This window comes from Carica papaya, chromosome 8 (genome assembly GCF_054855325.1).
Source record: "Carica papaya isolate Zhongbai chromosome 8, ASM5485532v1, whole genome shotgun sequence".
NCBI lineage: Eukaryota > Viridiplantae > Streptophyta > Magnoliopsida > Brassicales > Caricaceae > Carica > Carica papaya.
The window spans coordinates 31650993-31673343 of NC_142316.1; the positions used below are offsets into that span (position 1 = coordinate 31650993).

At 34.5% G+C, this 22351-nt stretch overlaps 1 protein-coding gene across 1 annotated transcript; it reads right to left on the bottom strand.

The window, feature by feature from the left end:
• Positions 1-3717: 3717 nt before the first annotated feature.
• SIB2 (VQ motif-containing protein) lies at positions 3718-4810 on the bottom strand. Its single transcript, XM_022052908.2, has one exon. It carries the CDS (start codon positions 4447-4449, stop codon positions 3901-3903), a length of 549 nt encoding a protein of 182 aa, XP_021908600.1. The 5' UTR covers positions 4450-4810; the 3' UTR covers positions 3718-3900.
• Positions 4811-22351: the final 17541 nt, after the last annotated feature.

Consider the following 22351-nt stretch of genomic DNA (forward strand, 5'->3'; position numbering starts at 1 on the left):
ATTTTATTGAAAGATGAATGGTCCCAATCTCTGATGGATTCTGTCTTAAAAAGTTGTACCCCTCCAATCACCATGTTATATGATTTTCTTCTAATATATATATATATATATATATATATATACACACACACATATATATATATACCCATACACTACCTAAAAACTATTTAGTACGGTAAAAAATTATACTTTTCACCTCATATAATTTACTGTGAATATTAAGGACGGATATGTTAATCTCTCTACTAATAAAAATATGTATTCATATTTACTTTATATTAAAATAAGTAAAAAACTTTTTAACTGCCACGATTAGAACCGTTTATCCGTTACTCATCTTATTTATTCATTTTTTGAATTTTAAAAAATCTCAATAGAATATTTCAATAATTTTAATTAAAAATTAAGTATTAGTTTGAGTAAAATATTATTTAAAATAATATTTACATATAATACTTGATAACAAATATATAATATCAAGTATTTATTAATCAAAATCTAAGAATTTTGAATAAAATTAAAAATGAAGTTAAAAATTTATTAATTATATTTATAGAATCAAGTATTGATTCTATATCTATTTTATATTCGTTTAAGATTCATAACTCTTTATCAATCTTCGTTCAATATTCCGTTAATTATACATATTCATTCATTTTATTTGAAGTAAGTCGAAACGAATTAGTAAATCATTCGCTCTTACATCTGTATCTATTAATTAAGTATTTAAAAAATATAAACAAGTTTAGAAAAATTTCTTGATGATCATTCTTTCTTCGGATAAACTAAAGTTTATAAAAAGTTTGTCGGCAAATAATGTACACACAACAAAAGGACTGAGGTAGCTAGCTCCATCGAGCTTCTTGTGACCTATTAAATGGGTTACTATGTTGATTTCTGTCCTTTTCTTGCAACTTGCTGTAGAAGAAAAATTCAAGTTTATATATATATATATATATATATATTTGATACACAACTCGACATATTTATTTAATCAACAAGTTTAAATATTGGTTGTGGTCAATTATGTAGTAAGTAATTGAAAGCAATATTTATTAGTGTGTGAAGTGGTTCGGATATTTTTTTTAGTAAATTTGTATATTTATTAGCAAGGTAAAAGATATATATTAATTAAAATATAATAAAATCTACTTTTAAATAATGATATGTATGTAATTACAACATAACTCAAAATAATTTTTTAGAAAGAAAATAACATACCAATTATTAAGTTAAATGATAATTAAAGATTTAAATATTTTCATATACTGATTAAAATTAAGAATAAGTTTTAACTGAAGTAAAATAAGAAATTATACAAATCTCGAGAGACAAATACAATTGAGTCCAATTGAAAACTTTAATGACCCAAGGGTGATGTTATAGTAATATTAGATACTTAAACTTAAAGTAACATGATATTGTATTGATATAATATTAAACACTATTCTTGTATGTAACCCAATCACAGGTTTTATTTATGTAGCATTTTCCAAAAATGCCTTGTTGATTAAAGCTAAAATATAAATATTTGGCTTGATTAGGACGAGGACTTAGTAGATATCGAATTTATATTTATAACTCTCCTGTAATATGAAGTATGATTTAAGCTAGTATATAATTTCTAAAACGTTAATATAAATTATCTAAATATTTGACTAACACTCAATTTATAGCACATAACATAACTTATCCTTTCCTTGTACACATCAAATGCTATCAATTTGACCATATTGCATTTGACTTGTAGTCTAATGATTTTATTTATTTTGATTAAAAAAATACAAATATCATCATCATAATAATAAAAAAGATAAAGTCAAGTTCTTACAAATATAATTTTATTATTATAATGATCAAAATATATATCTTTTTAGAAGTAAGATTTGATGGAAGTGTATTATCAGTTTCACTAAAAAAAATGCTATGTTATTTAAGTTAAATGTAATTGATAAAACTAACTGATATACATATATGTGTGTATATATATATATATATGTATGCATGTGTTTAAGATAAATAAATGTTTATTTTAGTTCGTAGAGACCATTAATTAATTGCTATTATCAAATTATACATAGAATTGATATCGTAGTGAGTGTATCTAATAGGATTCTCTAGTCCCCACTCACTCACATGATCTGATATGTAGATGATGCAAACACATGCGTATGTACATACATGTAAATATAGGGTCACATTCTCATCTTATATGAAACTTATATTTAATGGTTAAGTTACATACCATCATTATGCATTTAACAAATATATATATATACATACATATATACCTTTATCTATTACATTACCTATGTGTTATTATGAATGTTAATGGGCATGCACCAGGGTAACTAACATTCAGACATATGATCTTTTACGTTATCATCTATATATATATATATATATATATATATATAGAGAGAGAGAGAGAGAGAGAGAGAGAGGGAGAGAGAGAGTTGGACTTCCTTGTGTGAAAATTAAATATTCGAAAATTTTCAATTAGTTTTTTGGGTTTTTATTGAAAAAAATAAGCTATTGAAAATTAAAATAAACAATCAATGGTCGAGAAATATTATAATATAATAGCAACAAGCTGCATGCATGAAAACACACAGTAAAATGCGCATGTCCGTGTAAGTAAATCCATGTATGGGAAGTATATATAATAAATATAACTTGAGGTGATTTAGGAATGCAGATGAATTTAAAATTTTTATTAAAAATTAGAGAAATCGAATTTAAAATAAACCAATTATAGTTCTAAGATATTTTAATTATCTATGCTCATACATAAAAATAATTAATAATTTTCATGTTAATGCACAGAATATAGGAACGTAGATTTTCCTAAGTAGTGGAAATGTTTTCTTGGCATTTACTGATGAAAACAATATGTACATAAACAAGTAGCCTACAATACTATGATTAAGTACCCATATATGTATAGCTCTACATACATTTAAATTAATTATGTTTGAAACTGACAAGCTGTAAAGAATTTGTATATATATGTGGGTTAAGTAATTTCATATCCTTTCATTAATTAAACAATTCCAACGCTTTCTAATTGCTTAATTCTTATCCTACTATTAATTAATTAATTACTAATTAAACGTTATTATGTAATTAACCAATTCAGATATTTTGGTAAACCAAATATCTTTATGACCTTAATCAAATTTGAACCACTAATTAATTTCTTACTTCTAACGCACATACACATATAATATTAATTAGCTATCCGGGTGCTCTACAAAAACACCCAGTACATGCACATTTTCCAGATTATGAGTTGATACATGATAAGTAATATAAAATGCTTTTCACATGTGACTGAAGTAAATACACACAGTCATGTCTACGTGTGTTCATATATACATATATATATACGCACAGATTTCTGTGTGCTACAGCTTCTTGCACTTTCACCAAGGATATCTTTGGATCCATATACTTCATTATTTCACCATAAAATATCCTTACACATCAATAATGAAGTACTAAAATATTAACAAAATTAAGCCTTATAAATCTTCATAATCCCAGTTAACCCAAGCTATCCAATTATATATATATATATGTATATTATAATATACCATATATATCAAGAGAACAAACTACTCAGTAACAATAATAATACATATAGCTGATTATACTTCTAGCTAGTTGAGTATCATGCTAGTAATTACACTTAGATAATTAATTAACAACAAGGGGTTACAAAAATTAATTATAATAATTAGTTGTAAACCAAGGCATGCATATACATATATATGTATACACACACAGAGTTAATAGACAAATATATTACAAAGCATACATGCATGATATACATAATTGCAGCTTATTAATTGAGATCATTATGAGAAGTAACTAAGAAATATCTTACTCGGTTTTTCTTCACATTACATCATTAAGCATCGTTAGCAGATCAACTTGAGAGGCTGCAGACTCGTTGTAGTACAAACTTGATTGGAACAGCCCAGAAAAGTTCTCCATCATCTGAGCCGTGAAAATCTCATCATCTAACGGCTGAGAAGGCACGTGAGGAGCCGCCGCCACCACGGCCGGGCCCACCGTGGGGACCTCCGACAGTACGACTGCTTCATGTTCATCGTCATCATTATCGTCGGTAATATTATTATTGTTTCCGGGCCCGACAATACGACGCTCATCGGAATCAGTCGGGTTCGGGTCAGCAGCTCCGATTATGAGATCGCCGCCGTTGATGTTACCTTCGGCGGAAGTGAAGTACCACTTGGTAGGGTCAGCCGGAAATTCAGCGTCTTGGCCGGTGAGTTCTTGCACTAAGGCTCTGAATCTGGAAGGACAAGTCTTGACCTTCATGGGGTTGGATATGTAGACCACCTTCACAGCCTTCGACTTGGGTTTGGTCTTCTTCTTCGTCGATTTTCTCTGGTGCAAACTCGTTGATACTGAGTTGTTCATGGCTGAAAAAAAGCTCGGAGGAGTAGAACTGAACTGAAGCAGACTAATTATGAGAGCTTAATAATCAGAAAGAAGAAGAAATTAAAAGGGTTTTGAGACCGTACGTCGAGAAACTTTCCAAAGATCTGCAGACCTATCCTTATGCGTGTATAATTATGTGTGTCTCTGTGTGTGTATATGTGGATATATATATGAGCTTAGAACTGGGGAGAGGAATGTAAAGGGTTTCGAGAGTGCAAATTACCAAAGAAGGGCTTTTGATTTCAATTTTTGCAGGGAAGAAAATGAATTAGAAGGGGAGAAGATAAAGGCTTGAGAGTGAAAAAGAAAGGGCAGAAAAAAGGAGGAAGCTTTTTTGAGGGAGTAAATGAAAACAAAAGAAAAGAAATATAGGCATCTAATTTCATTGTTGAAACTAGGCGGTAGCGAGGCGCGTGGAGGACACGTGCTTTAAGTACCTGGGGATTGGCTTTTCATTTTAAAATAATAATAATATAATAATAATAATAATAAACTTGTCTCTCACTTTTAAAGCAGTGTTTTTTTCTTTTTTTATTTTGGTCTCTAAACTTATAATTGTTATAATTTAAGTCTTTAATTTTTTATTTTTTTAAATCAATCATCTAATATATTTATTTATTAAAACAAATAAATTTTTGAATATATTATCACTTCATCGCTACTGTATGATAAAAAAATCGATTATATAATTGTACGTATATTAAATTTATAATAATTTTAAAAAATAAATAAAAAAAGCTATATGTTCAGATTGAGAGACAGAGGCAACAAAATTTGAGAAAATTACAAATTATGTTTGAATCTTTTAAAGCTATATTCAATTTTAAATATATATATATTAACTCACGTCATATCTTATTTTTATACTGTAGTATATCATCAATATTTATTATTGACATAATTATTTTATAATGACAGTATTTAAAAACTAATTTGTTTAAAAAATAAAGTTAACTAAATGATTTACTCATAACAAAAAATAAAAATTTGAAGACTTGATTATAATAATTTGAAATGTTAAAAATTAAAATTTTAAAAAAGGGAGTTTGAAGTTATGGATTATATTTGCAATTAAGCCTACAAAACCTGAGTAACAATTACCTTCAACAGTCTAAGTTTATTTTATTTAAACTTTTGAATTGGTATCAAAAAGTAAGATATTGCATGCAAAAGACTTTATTTTCTAATTAGTTATAACGCCCTTTTTTTTTTTCTTAATGGCTTAAGATACGACAATTCCACGGTCACATATGAATGCGTCATTCCAAATCTACCACAAACATAGAAACTTTACCGCAATCTATTATTCAGAGTCATAGTAAACCTGCAACCCTACCTATAATATCACAGTGAAAATGAATCTCACAGACTCCCAGCAGACACACTATCTACCCTACTACCAGTTATTACACACTCAATCATGTCAAATAACGAAAGCACCATTTTTCTGTTCCTCTATCCGCCAGACTCAGAAATCAGCAACTCCGATCTCGACTTCATCCCTACTTTATCTGTAAATAATAAGGAGGGAGTATATACAACTCAGTACAGTAAAAATTAAGTTACAAGCATCATATACAACAAAAGTGAACACAAAAGTCCTACATGTACCCCACTTACTCAACCTAATACCTACCCGTGGTAATTTAAAAACAAACATGCATGTTAATTGTGACCGCCCCTCGACGTCCTCTAACCGTACAAATACTCTCTCCCGTCACTCGTATCAGCGATCACCAATAAACTGTTTATCTCTCGACCCTAATAGGCCACACACACACGCAGATACCATTCTCACCCACCACCAGTATCGGCACCCACCAATAAACCACCTATCTCTCGACCCTTCATTGGCCACACACACACACAAATTCCATTCTCACTCGTCACCAGTATCGGCGACCACCAATAAACCGCAATTCCTCGACCCCTAATAGGCCACAAACACACATATTCTATTCCACCCGTCACCAGTATCGGTGACCACCAATAAACCGCCTATCCCTCGACCCCTAATAGGGGACACACACACACAGATTCCATTCTCACCCGTCACCAGTTTCGGCGACTACCAATAAACCGCCTATTCCTCAACCCCTAATAGGCCACAGACCCACATAGATTCCATTCTCATCCGTCACCAGTATCGGCGACCACAAATAAATCGCTTATTCCTCGACCCCTAATAGGCCACACACACACACACACAGATTCAATTCTTACCCGTTGCCAGTATCGGCAACCACCAATAAACCACCTATTCCTCGACCCCTAATAGGCCACACACACACACACACAGATTCCATTCTCACCCATCACCAGTATCAGCAACCACCAATAAACCGTCTATCCCTCGACCCCTAATAGGCCACACACATACACAGATTCCCTTCTCATACGTCACCAGTATCGGCGACTCCCAATAAACCACCTATCTCTCGACCCCTAATAGGCCACGCACACACCCAAATACCGTTCTTTTTCATCACCAATATCGACGATCAAACCCCTTCCTGTCGGAGTCCCTCGACCATCACCACCATCGGCGATCAACATACTTTTTCTAGGTAGCTACAACCAACATCCACATCCCCCAATGCTACCAACCCAAAAATAATATCACCATGTCCTTACTCCACCACCTTATCTTGAAGTTCTCCTATACTTTTAACCTGTATACCTACACCACACGCGTCTCTCCATAAGACACACACCAATACTTAACACACCCACACCAGTAACGTTCCCCATGCCAACTACTAAATTTACGATAGCTATACCAACCTATATACAACCCCTATCCTCACACCACACAGCTACACCAGTCATCCCCTCACCCTACACAGCTACCCCCATACCCCTATAGTTCGACACTTCAAACCCACGCTCTACGACCTCTCTTTTCTCCTCCCAAATTTTCTGCCTCCACACACTACTTCATCTTTTACACAAATCTACCTTACTCACCAAATCCCTTATTCTCTCTCCCTCCACGGCCTACTTTAGATACTCCACTCTCAAATCCCAAAATCACCTCTCTCTCCTCCTGCGGACTTCTCCTCATACCTCCCTAATACTCACAGAATCCTCTCTCCTGCACGGACCTCACTCACACACCACGTTCTTTCCTCTCTCTCCTCCTGCAATCCCCTCCATAAACCTCCATTCGTGCTCACACAAATCTCCTCCCTCTTACAAACCCCACTCACACGCCGTACACCTCTCTTTCACTCCTCCCACAGCCTCCTCCATAAGCCTTCATTCATGCTCACACACGATCTCCTTCCTCTCACGAACCTCACTCCCACACCACACTCCTTCTTTTCTCTTGTCTCGTGGCCTAGCCTCCTCCATATGCCCCACTCATACTCTCCCTCACGGACCTCCCTCATGTGCCACATTCCTTCTTCTTTCTCCTTCCGCAGCCTCCTCCACACAACTCCACTCTTACTCACACAGAATCCTCCACCAACAGTCAAAATTTCAAACTAAATCAACCAACGCATGAAACTTAGTGTTTACTATACATCCTGTCTCCATTTTGCTCTTTCCTTTGGTTTGCTCTGTCACCGTCCTCTGTCTCCTCCTCTCTCTCTCTCTGCTCACTCCTCTCCGCCTTCCGTCTCCATTTTCCTCCTTCCCTTGGCTTACTCGGTCATTGTCCTCTGTCTCCTCCTCTCTCTCTCTCTCTCTTCTCGCTCTTCTCCGCTCCAGCTCTTCTCTCTCTCTCTCTCGAACCTTCTCTTTCCCCTGATCTCTCTCCTCTCTTGTCTTTCTTTTCCTCCCTTTTCTTCTTTTTTCTTTTTTTTTTCTTTTCTTTCCTCCTTTTTTTTTTCCTCTTTCTCTTTTATTTTCTTTCCCCTTTTCCTGCCCGTCCATCTCAAAACGACGTTGTTTCTTTTTTTTCTTTATTTTTTCCAGTTACTTCATATACTTCCCCCCTAAAAAAAAATTTAGTCCCTCAAATTTTGTTATCTTACCTCCAAACAGTTTCGGATAATTTCGTCTCACCTCGTCCTCCCGTTCCCATGTTGCTTCCTCATTCGTGTGATGCCTCCATTATATCTTCACCATAGGTATCACCCTACTTCTCAACTTCATTTCTTGTCGCTCGAGAACCCGGATTGGTTCCTCTTTATAGGACAAGTCCTTCCCCAATGGTAACGATTCACACCTTATAATATGATTCAGACCCAGGTGTTAGTTTTGTAGTAGAGCTGCGTGGATTACATTGTGAACCCTACGATCCCGAGGAGGAAAGGCTACCCTGTACGCAACCACCCCCACCTTTTCCCGACGAAATGGCCAGTATTGGGGTAGTAGTCAGTCTACATTTCAACTCTTGGAAGCTACCCTCACACTTCTCATCCTATTCAAATTTCACATCCCCCTTTTTTTTTGTCAACCTGGTAAGAGGTGTTGCAATACTCGAAAACCCTTGTACAAACTGACGGTAATTGTAACACCCCAAAATTTTATTATTATTTTTATGAATATTATTTTTTATTTTATTTTAAATTTTTGTAAATTTTAAATGAAATAAATGATTATTTAAGTAATAATATATGGTTTTAATTTGTTTAATTTAATTAAATAGAAATAAAAATAATAATAATGATTAAAATGGATAAAACTATTTTTGGGGTTTAATTGAAAATAATTTTAGAAAAAAGGGGTGAAAATTCAGATTTTGGGGGTGTTTTTGAAAAGAAAATCGGAAACTGAGAGTCAAAACGCAATTTAGAAAAATCCACCTGTGGCCAAATCGGAGCCAAACCACCGGCCAATTGGCCAGAAAATGCCGACGAAGCCCAACGGCGCCGCCGCGGGTTTCTTATGTATTTGTCTCCGATGAGGCTCTTTCCGATTCTTGTTCGATATAATTTTTACACCACTGTGACCACCGTCCTTTCCTCTACAGGTTAACTGGAGCAAAAAACCAAATCGCGACTTTCGCCGGAGGAGCCACCGCACCCGAGAGCTCGGCCGCCGGTAAGTCTCGATTTTTTGAGTTTTTTCGGCCCATCAAGGGCCTTACGTGTGTTTTCTCGCAGGAACTGGTCTAGTTTAGCTGACTTCGGCCGAAAACGGCCAAAAATAGCCAACCTGAGGCAGATCACTGCCGGGGGAGGCAGCACCTTCACCGGAGCATGACAGAGCCGCCGTGCCGGAATTTTTAAAATTGGCTTAGTAGGACCCGGGTCTGATTTGGAGTTTTTTGGAGATATGTGCCGGTACGGAAATTATTTCAGTTCCCGGAGAAAAATTCAGGGAATCTAGGGACTGCGCCTAAAAATTCAGGGAATCTAGGGACCGCCCGTAGGCGCAGTAAAAAATCGGTCTTAGACTTCGAATCATGTAAGGATCATTCACCCTATTTTCTATCATGGCATTAAAGTTTAATAAATGATAAAACGGTATTTTATGAATTAATAGATATGTATAATTAATTAAAATTGGTAATGGAGTCCGGATCTGATATATTTTCGGTTAGTTGCTGTTTTAGTTATTTTACAGTTTTAAATGCATTATGGTATCTGATTTATTTATTCTTTAGTTTTGAATGCATGAATCACTCTTTACTTCATTATGACTTGATTTTGTGAATCCGATTATATGCCTGCATTGTTGGATGCTCGTTACTGGTTTAAATATTCATGATTATGTGAGAAACAGAAAACTAAGAAAAGAATAGAAAAGGTATGTGAATTGATAAATAAATAAGTCGATAACATCACTATATATCCTGGGAGATGGTGGACGGACCAGGTCCATAGGGAACCCTACCGGGAACGTTGTCTCTCATACCGGACAAGGTATGGAGACTTTAAATGTTTTGGCACTCATACCGGATGGAGTATAGGGACGGCCCGCTTCACACTCATACCGGACGGGGTATCGAGGTTTATCATTTTGGCGCCCATACCGGACGGGGTATGGGAACTGCCCTGGAATTAAGTTGTTAAAGTGAATGGTTCACGTGTAGCAGGGACCCCTATGGATCCCCATGAATACTGGTAGGCTGATAAAAGAGGAAATTTGTTGCTTGATGATTGAAATATTAAAAGTATAACATGTGTTATGTTACAGAGTGCGTATGATTTCATGATATTATAATGTTATTGTTTTCATAAATTATTTTTATGAATCTCACCGAGGTAAGTGGACAGTAAAGGGTTTTATCATTGATAAATGAATTTGTTATAAATTATGCTCCATTGGTCATTTTTGTTTTCTACCAACCTTTATTTATGTGACAGTGAGATAGTGTGACGTCTTTATTGGGCTAGTGTAGCTCATTCCTTACTTAACCATTTCAGATTTGGAGGACTTGGTTCCCGAGCCCCTTTCGCAGGAAGACGGTGAGTAGATGCCTAAAGATTTTGTAGTTTCCTTATAGTATTCATTTCTAGTATTTACTTTAGTTAGCTTATTCTTTCATACGTTTAATACGTTTTGGTTATTATGTAAGGGATGTTAATCATAATATTTTATTTCGCTTCCGTACTTAAAATTTTTATATATACGTTTCCTTCTAATTTCTGGGGCCGTTACAGTAACACCCCGCCAACCGAAAAACTTCTTATCTCTGTTATAGTCTTTGGCCTTCCTCACTTTCTCACTGCTTCTACCTTTTGCTGGATCCTCTGATATCCCATCTCTCGACATAATATGACCTGAGAATGCTATCTGATCCGACCAGACCTCATATTTACTGAGCTTTGCATACAATTTGGCTTTCTGAAGCATCCTTAGCATAGTGGTCAGATGTTCCGCATGTTTCACCGAATCCTTTGAATAAATCAATATGTCGACTATGAAGATGATGACATAACGATCCAGCAGAGGTGTGAACACCTGATTCATCAAACCCATAAACACTGCAGGAGCATTCGTTAGCCCAAAAGGCCTCACCGGAAATTCATATACCTATACCTAGTGCGGAACGCCGTCTTAGCAATGTCTTCTGCTCTAACCCGTAGTTGATGATACCCTGAACGCAAATTTATATTTGAAAATACCTGTACCCCATGCAACTGATCAAACAAGTCGTCGATCCTGGGCAACTGATACTTATTTTATTTTTTTATTTTTTTTCACTGGATTCAATATCCTATATCAATGCACATTCTCATAGTCCCATCCTTTTTCGTAACAAACAATTCCGGGGCCCCCAATAGTGGCACCCTCGGCTGAATAAATTTCTTATCCGGTAGCTCTTGGAACTGTCTACTTAACTCCCTTAGTTTTGACCTCACCATCCTGTATGGAACCTTGGAGATTGGCTAGGTGCCGGACTGGAGTTCTATAGTGAAGTCGACCTCTCCATTGGTTGGCAGTCCTGGAAGGTCATCCGAAAATACTTCTGAAAAATCTCTCACCACTAGTATCTCCTGGAGTGTAAGCCTCTTACTCTCGTTCCCTTTTATTACTTCTGAAGTAGCGGTTGCCTCTGGAATTGTTATGGCAACCACCGTCCTTGAACCAACAGTCTACCAGGCTCTTTCTGCAGGGGGTAATCCCGTACGAAGTGTTGAATATTTTCACACTGATGGTAGCCCCGACCGCCACTCATACATGGCCGATCCCCATGGGTTTTTTTTTTTTGTCAACATGTTCCTTATATAGTACCCCTACTAACTAAGCATTTTCTAATACTATCTTATACGTAAGTAATGCAAACATAGCCACCTGATGATACAATTTTGACTGCAACCCCTTCTCAAACCTTCTGGCCTTCTTAATCTCATTCATCATAACCTCGGGCGCAAACTGGCCCCCTATATATCTCTCGGCATACTCTGCCACAGACAATCTTCCTTATCTAAGTCCGGTAAACTCTGCTTCTTCCTGCTGTCTCCAAAAATCTGGAAAGTACTCCGCATTGAAAGCTTCTAAAAATACCTCCTAAGTGATTGGGGAGATCAGAGCTCCTCTTTTCAATTTCCACTAGCGCTCGGCGGATCCTCTTAACATGAATGTAGCCAGTTGTACCTTCTGTTCCGTGGTCACGGTTATCACTTCAAATAATTTTTCCATTTCCCTTACCCAATCTTTCGCCACCAACGGGTCAGTACCCCCATTGAAAGCAGGGGGGTTAGCCTTCGGTATTTTTCAATGTTGCTTGTATCCGCTACACCTAGCTGAATCCCTTGTTGCGGCACCGATGTTGTCTCCGCCTGTAATGCTCTACCCCTGATCATAGTAGTTAGGCTCTTAACTTCTCTACATAGCTGATTAAAGTCCTCTTGTTGCATACTGGACTGCCTCGCATGGGTTGTAGATGTGCCAGTAACAGGTCTCGGCTGCGAAAGAGGGCACGGTGTGGCACGAGAGCAGCCCTTGAAATGCAGTGAGTGGCACCTGGGAAGCATCGGTGCTCGTCGTGGGGCCCCTGGTGAGCCCTGAGCCCTTGGAGCAGATTCACGACGGGGTCAACCCCTTCCCTTATTCGTCACCTCCCTTGATCTACCTGCAGAATAGTGACACCCATAAGTAGTATTCTTAGTTTGCTCTGATACCAATTGTAACGCCTTGTTTTTTTTTCTAATGGCGTAACCTACGACAATTCCACGGCCACATATGAATGCGTCATTCCAAATCCACCACAAACATAGAAACCTTACCGCAATCTATTATTCAGAGTCATAGTAAACTTGCAACCCTACCTGTAATATCACAATGAAAACAAATCTCACAGACTCCTAGCAGACACTATCTACCGTACTACCAATTATTACACACTCAATCATGTTAAATAACGAAAGTATCGTTGCCCTGTTCCTCTATTCGCCAGGCTCGGAAATCAGCAACTCTGAACCCGACTCCATCCCTACTTCATCTGTAAATAATAAGGAGTGAGTATATACAACTCAGTACATTAAAAATTAAGTTACAAGCATCATATACAATAATAGGGAACACAGGAGTCCTATATGTACCCTACCTACTCAACTTAATACCTACCCGTGGTAATTTAAAAACAAACATGCATGTTAATTGTGACCGCCCCTCGACGTCCTCTAACTGTACAAATACTCTCTCCCGTCACCCGTATCAGCGATCACTAATAAACCGTCTATCTCCCAACCCCTAATAGGCCACACACACACAGATACCATTCTCACCCCCCACCAGTATCGACGCCCACCCATAAACCACTTATCTCTCGACCCCTAATAGGCCATACACACAGAGATTCCATTCTCACTCGTCACCAGTATCGGCGACCACCAATAAACCGCCTATTCCTTGACCCCTAATAGGCCACACACACACACAGATTCCATTCTCACCCGTCACCAGTATCGGCTACCACCAATAAATCGCCTATCCCTCGACCCCTAATAGGCCACACACACACACAGATTTCATTCTCACTCGTCACCAATATCGATGACCACCAATAAATCGCCTATTCCTTGACCCTTAATAGGCCACACACCCACACATATTCCATTATCACCCGTCACCAGTATCGACGACCACCAATAAACTTCCTATTCCTCGACCCCTAATAGGTAACATACACACACAGATTCCATTCTCACTCATCACTAGTATCGGCGACCATCAATAAACCACCTATTCCTCGACCCCTAATAGGCCACACACACACACAGATTCCATTCTCACCCGTCACCAGTATCAGTGACCACCAATAAACCGTCTATCCCTCGACCCATAATAAGCCACACACACACACAGATTCCATTCTCACACGTCACCAGTATCAGCGACCCCCAATAAACTCCCTATCCCTCGACCCCTAATAGGCCACGCACGCACTCAAATACCGTTCTTTCCCGTCATCAATATCGACGACCAAACCCCTTCTCGTCGAGTCCCCCTACTATCACCATCATCGGCGATCAACTTACTTTTTCTAGGTAGCTACAACCAACATTGGCATCCCCCAATGCTACCAACCCAAAAATAATATCACCCTATCCTTACTCTATCACCTTATCTTGAAGTTTTTCTATACCTTTAACGTGTATGCCTACACCACACGCGTCTCTCCATAAGACACACACCAATACTTAACACACCCACACCAGTAACGTTCCCCTTGTCAACTACTAAATTTACGACAGCTATACCAACTTATATACAACCCCTATCCTCACGCCACACAGCTACACCACTTATCCCCTCGCCCTACACAGCTACCCCCACACCCCTCTAGTTCGACACTTTAAACCCACGCTCTACGACCTCTCTTTCCTCCTCCCAAATTTTTTGCCTCCACACACTACTTCATCTCTTACACATATCCACCTCACTCACCAAATCCCTTCTTCTCTCTCCCTCCACGGCCTACTCTAGATACTCCACTCTCAAATCCCAAAATCACCTCTCTCTCCTCCTGCGAATTTCTCCTTATACCTTCCTCTAATACTCACACAGAATCCTCTCTCCTATACTGACCTCACTCACACACCACGTTTATTCCTCTCTCCTCCCGCAGTCCCCTCCATAAACCTCCATTCGTGCTCACACAAATCTCCTCTTACAAACCCCACTCAGATGCCACACACCTCTCTTTCACTCCTCCTGCAGCCTCCTCCATAAACCTTATTCACACTCACACACGATCTCCTTCCTCTCATGAACCTCACTCCCACACCGCACTCCTTCTTTTCTCTTCTCTCGCGGCCTAGCCTCCTCCATATGCCCCGTTCATACTCTCCCTCACGGACCTCCCTCATGTGCCACATTCCTTTTTCTTTCTCCTTCCGCAGCCTCCTCCACACAACTCCACTCTTACTCACACAGAATCCTCCACCAACAGTCAAAATTTCAAACTACATCAACCAACGCATGAAACTTAGAGTTTACTGTACCTCCCGTCTCCATTTTCCTCTTTCCTTTAGCTTGTTCTGTCCTCTGCTCGCTCCTCTCCGCCTTCCGTCTCTATTTTCCTCCTTCCCTTGGCTTGCTCGGTCACTGTCCTCTGTCTCCTCCTCTCTCTCAATCTTCTCACTCCTCTCCGCTCTGGCTCTTCTCTCTCTCTCTCGAACCTTCTCTTTCCCCCGATCTCTCTCCTCTCTTTTCTCCTTTCCTCCCTTTTCTTATTTTCTTTTTTTTTCTTTTCTTTCCTCATTTTCTTTTCTTTTCCTCTTTCTCTTTTCTTTTCTTTCCTTTCCCCTCTTCCTGCCCGTCCATCTCAAAACGACATCGTTTCTTTTTTTTTTTTTCCAGTTACTAGATTAGTAAAATTAAGAAACTTTAAAATTCACATTCTTTTGAACTAATGTTATCAAATCAGTTTCGTAATTTGACATTCATTATGATTTGATCATCAATATTTTTTTTTATATAATATAATCTATAATATTTTATATTTATTTCATATATTCTATTTTATTTTATTTGTTCAAAAGAAAAATTAAAATAATATGGTAAGATATTGATACTTAAAAAAATAACTCAAAAAATGAAATAATTAAGTTAATTAATTATTAATACGTAATAACAAGATTAAATATATTTTTATTATTTTAATTTATCGATTTAATTAATTAATTAAAATTATTTTTTAACACATTTAAATATAATCTAACTAATTTCTATTAGAGGGAATAAGGACATAATAATCTTATATTTTATGAAGTGTTGCCAATTGTCACAAAAATAATATAATAAGTATCAAATTTAGAAACTAATATAATTATGTTGTAAAATAAATTAGCTTCCTTTTTTTTTCTTTATTTGAAAGATAGATCGTAAAACCTGAAATTTATTTTAATTTAGAGTAAAAAAATAAAATAAAATTGATTGATGATGAAATTGAAAGCAATTTTGGAAAAAATTGGTAAAAATTTAAGTTTTGGAGGTATTTTTGAAAGAAAAATTAAAAAATAGGGATCAAAACACAATTTAAAAAGAAATTGGCATGTAAGATATCCGATCAGCAGCCCCAACGAACTAGGATGCACCACGTGGCAACGGGCGTTGATGCGATGTCACACGGGAAGCCAAGCAGGCGATCCGCATGCCCGCGATCGAACAGCCCAGGTCCATTCCCGTGGGCACGGATGGGCTGGATGCTCTCCCTCTCAAACGCAATTGAACAGCCAGATTCAAACGCGATCGGTCAGTTCAGATTAGATCGCGATGAACAGCCCAAATTTACTCCATATTTAATCGCAAATGGACAGTCCAGATCAAACGCGATGGATGACCCATATTAAAAGCGGACGGATATAAATAACTCTCATTCGCACCAAACCCTAACCCTAGCCACCAGAACCCCTCGCCGGAGAAGAAGACCTAACCGCCGGGAAGGAGATCGTTGCCACCCACCGCCGTACCGGAACCCTTTACGACTGCCAAAAAAGGTAAAAAAAAATTTCTTTCGCTCGAAATTCAATTTTTAGCACACTCATGCCCAAATCGAAGCAAAAAGACCAGCCAATTAGCCGAAAAATTCCGGCAAAGCCTGACAATGCCGCCGTGGGAAATTTCATAAAACGCCTCCGATGAGACCCTTTCCGATTTTCGTTATGTGTAATTTTTCTATCGTTGTGATCATCGTGTCCTTCTCTATAGATTAACCGGACCAAAACATCCGACCTCAACGTAAGCCAGAGGAGCTGCCACACCGACGAGCCCCGCCGCCGGTACTATTAGCATGTTTTAATTCCCGAAGAAAAATTTAGGGAACTGAAAAATTGCCCGTAGGCACAAATCGAACAGCTTAGCTTTTCGGGCATCAAATCGAGTAAGGATATCTCATCCTATTCTCTATCATAGAATTGAAATTTAAATAAATAATAATATAGTATTTTTTGTAAATTTAGTAAATGTGCATAATTAATTACGGATTGCTAATGGAGTCAGAACTGAAAATTATTCTTTGTTGATTTCTGTTGATTTATTTTACAGTTTAAAAGTATGATAGTATCTGATTTATCAATTTTATGGTTTGAATGTATGTATTGCTGCCTTACGTGACCACTGTTTGGTTGAAAAATTAAGATATGATTATATTCCCTTATGCATGTTTTTTTTCTTACGTGATTATGGTTGATTTGGAAAAATGGAGATTAACGGAAAACGAAAAAGTTGTGTGAAAAAATGAATAGATGAAGACGGTAGCCTTATGGGATATCCTGAAAGATGGTGGACGGATCGAGTATATAGAGAACTCTACCGTGAACGTTGTCTCACACCGGACGGGGTATGGATACATGATAATCTGGCGCTCATAGCAGACGGGATATCGAGGTTTAATAATTTGGCGCTCATACCAGACGGGGTATGGGGATAGCCTGTAATTGAGATTGTTAAATAAAAAGGTTCGCATGTAGCAGGAACATCCTTATGAACCCCCATGAATACTAATAGGTTGGTGCAAGAAGTAACAGTTATGATTTGGTTTATTGATGATGTATATAGACTTGTGATATATGTTATGTTGCTGATTTTACTTGAAACAATGATCTGTATGATATTAATTGTCTTCATAGGTTGTTTTTATAAATCTCACTACGGTAAGTGAACGGTAAATTGTTTTATTTATGATAAACGAATTTATTTAAATTAAGTACTCCATTAGTATTTTGATTTTATACCAACCTTTACTTATGTATCGGTGATATAGTGTTATATTCTTACTGAATTAGTATAATTCATTCTTTATTTAACTATTTCATATCAAGAAGATCAGGTCCCAAAGCCCGATCCGCAGGATGATTGCGATTAGATGCTAGATTTTTTTATTTCCCATTTATTTCCTTATTCTTGTGTTTCTTTCAAAAAAGTAAATTCTGTAACGTTGTTTGATACTTTAAGTTATTTGTATAAGGAATATATTCATTAAATATTTATTACGTTTCTGCACTTTAATTATATTTTATTTTATTTGGATATTTTCGGAGTGATGATCATTATATATGTTCATGATTATTATTTCAAATATATTTTTCATAAATAAAAATATATTTTCCGTACACTTTATTATTTAAACTCAAAATTATTAATTTTATTAGATTAAATAAAACCACTAATATGTTTTATCATCCCTAAATACTAACATACGACTCATAATTACATACTTTATATCTAGCTTTTACTAAACTTTTATCTAATTAAATATAATTAACTTAAAATGGATGATGATATTTTTTCTGAGTTGTTGTCCCTTTTAATTATTGATAAAATCCAAAGTGTTGCTCGAAAACTACGCGCTAATTAGGCGCGTGAAAGATACAAAATATTAGCTTAAGCCGTGGCTATCGGTTTCAATAATTCTACAACGTGTCCTTTGGAGGAAAGCATTTTCGGATATCATGATGTCACCCTCCAGAATCACGCTGACGTCATGATATTTCAATTGGCCTATCAGGAAATAGCTGCTTTATCTCGGCTCGGCTTGGCCTCGCGCTGCCAACTATCTACGATTGATCATAACCATACAAAAATTATAATATCCAATAAGAAAATTTATTATTGATGATAATTATTTTTTTAAAAAAATATTATATTTTAATTAAGGAGGAAAGGCATGCTCCCTATATTTTTCTTGTTAATTATTTAATTATTTAAAATTAATATTAATTAATTAATTAATGAGGAAGAGCAACTATGTATAATTGACGTACATCATTTGATTACCAAAGAGCTCATAAGCTTTTTTTCTTTTTTTTTTTTTTTAGAATTTCTAAATAATAACATGCGTTATTGACTTTTTTTAAAATATAATTAATTGCATGATTAGATATTTGTTATCAAATCAATATACAGAAATGGTAATTATGGTGGTAGCTAAATGTATGGATATAATCACTTACGTAACTTAACCAACAATAAATTATTGAACAATTTACGTTTTGGAAACTTTTAAGTTTTTATTTGTTGACATTAATTTCTTTCACTTTCTCTCTTTTTCTAATTGTAAATTCATGTTTTTGTAATTATAATTATACAATTTCTTTAACTAAGTAATTTAACAAAATTTAATATCGAATTGTAAGTAATAACTCCTTATTGATAGAATTTGTATATAATAAGTTTCTGAAATTACTATAAATATTAATTTGATTTTTTTTTTATATAATTTCAAATGAGTTGAATAATTGGTTCTACTAAAAAAGGGTAGTGTTAAGTTATATATTATTAGTTTATTTATAATATAATTTTAATTTGTTTTAAATTCAAACAAAAAGAGGATTAGTTTATATTACTTAGTGTTTTTATTTTTTATTTATTTAAATTTTTATCAATGAAATTTATAATTTTTTTTTTCTTATCGGAAAAAAAAAAACTACATAGCAACATGAATTAAGCCTAACATTTTAGTTGATTATTTAAATTAATCTTTTTTTTTGGAAGAAAAATAATGAAAATAATATATTATTATTATTATTATCTAAAATCTCAAAGTAAAGGACAATGAATGCTTTATATCATGAACAACGATAATGACTAGCGATCCAAAAATATCATATTCATTGGATATAAATATTGGGGTGTAAAGTGGGTTAATTGGGTTACACATAGTAATTTTACATGTCCATATAAACATATCAAATTAATTAAAAAAATTGACATATTAGAAATCGTTATCAATTATTCAAGAATAAACTAAAGTTAATTATAAATAATAAATTATAATTTTTTAAAAAAATTTAATATCTCGTTGTAATAAATCCATTAATTTTTTAATTCTTTATAGATTTTTTTTTTTTTACCATTTCTGAAATTTATTTTGGTTATAAGAGAGTAATGGGGAGTCAGATTGTGAGTGGCTTATAATTTAGATAAGCCAGCCGAGGAGTACAATAATACTGAAAGAAAAAAATCTCATCTGCCGTTTAACGGACGCAATAAATATCACACATTCTAATGACTTTTTATTTTTAAAAAAGGAATTTTATAATTAATGCAAATTAATTTTGACAACACTTAAATCTAAAATCTATTTTTAATAGTTTCAAAGTAAAAAAATATGTAATTTACATTTTAAAATTTTAAAATATGAATTTTGCTAAAAGTGGTTATTAAAAATTATTAATAAATAACAAATATAAGCATATGATATTTTATAATTGTTATGGCCCAACACATCTTTTATTTCTGGTTCAGACCCGTGGAGCTGAAAACGGCCCACCCAAAGAAATTTAATGATCCTATCCCATTTGTTTCCTAATAAACTTGTTCAAAAAGTGATAATTATTTATTTATTTGTAACATATTAATTATAATTAATTACTCTAAAGAAAGATTAAAATAACATGAAAGTAATCAACTTTATCCAACTAAATTTTAGTCATTATGTGAGGGTACATGTATGTATATATATATATATACACACACACACACTTTAATCAATCAGCGTCTTGAATTAGCAATTATTCCCTTTTTAATCGATTTAATAATTTATATGATCAATATTAATATGAAAAACATTTTAAAATTTTACTTATTTTTATATTGTAATCACGAAACGTCGCAGTTTATTATATATACGTATTTAGCCAGAGTTTTTTGTAAATAAATAAATATATATATAATTGGAAGAATAACTAAATTAGGAAATTCCCAAAATAGCCTCGGATCACGTAACTGACAAGTCGATGAGATGAACCAATCACCGGCGGAATATTTGACAGGTGTCAGACGGACACGAATTTATTAAAGAGCAGTCAATGTTGACTTTTGATTCCAAGGGCAAAATTGTCTACCAACTTCGGTATTCTTGTACAACTAGGCGGCGCTTCTGCATAATAATTAATTATGATTACTCTTTTATTACTACAAAATTAATAACTATTAAATTTCTGATTACTTTACTAATTATTGGTAATTAATTAATTACATGGGCCCACAGTGATTACTAAAATAATTTGTTTTACTTGTGATTGACTGACTACACGTATATAATTATCTCTCAAAAACATAATACGTGCAAAATATAAGTATTATTGAAGTATGATCATTTTACTGGATTTAGTGTTTATTGCTGTATATTTTAAGAGCAAAGAACATTATATTTTATATTTTTTTGAGAAAAAATAATTTGTGATCTGGTAAATTATTATAAAAATTAATAAATTCAATACTTTAAATTTAACTTTTAATAATTTTAAAATTATTATGAAAATGTTTGAAGGGAATATTATGTATGATTTCTCTAGTTAGCAATCAACATTATAATGACAAATTAACAATAGAGTGATTTAGTCATTAAATTTGTCGTATTATATTTAAAAATTATGAATTCAAAATTACCGTTAATGTATAGTTTGATAATTCACATATGTATTGTATTATTATATATTAGTATTTTAACGATATTACCGTAATTAAATTGAGTTAAATTTTAATAAATTTATTATATTTATAAATAAAATAAATATTTAATGATAGTTATATTTTTTTATTTAAAATAATTATAATAAATTAAAATTTTAATATAATATTTTATTATTAAAAAGACATTCTCAGTCATAATTTTGGCACAAAAAATTTGCTCATATGTTTAATAATAACAAAGAAAAAAAAAAGTCAAAAGAATCACTATGTTTGATCCAATCAAAACCTTATATTTAAGGATAAACTAATAGTATATAAATTATGTTTAACATGTTTTGATTGAGTTTATGGTTCTTTAAATATTTTAAAATTATGAGATACTTATATTACATTGACATAAATAAATTTCTTAAAATAAATGAATTTTGTAATTAAATTCCAAATTTGAACCATACATATATAAAGAAATTTAGTAAATTATTTATTAGTCACTTGCATTATATATAACCTTTCATGTAAAAGCCCAAAATAAGAGAAATAAAATAATATTAAAATTTATTAATTAGGGGAAGCACTTTAGAGTTTAGAATTATATTCTTTGCACAGTTTGATTAAAACG

Coding starts and splice junctions, on each gene's coding strand:
- SIB2 (XM_022052908.2), bottom strand. CDS start 4,449: ATGAACAACTCAGTATCAACGAGTTTGCACCAGAGAAAATCGACGAAG.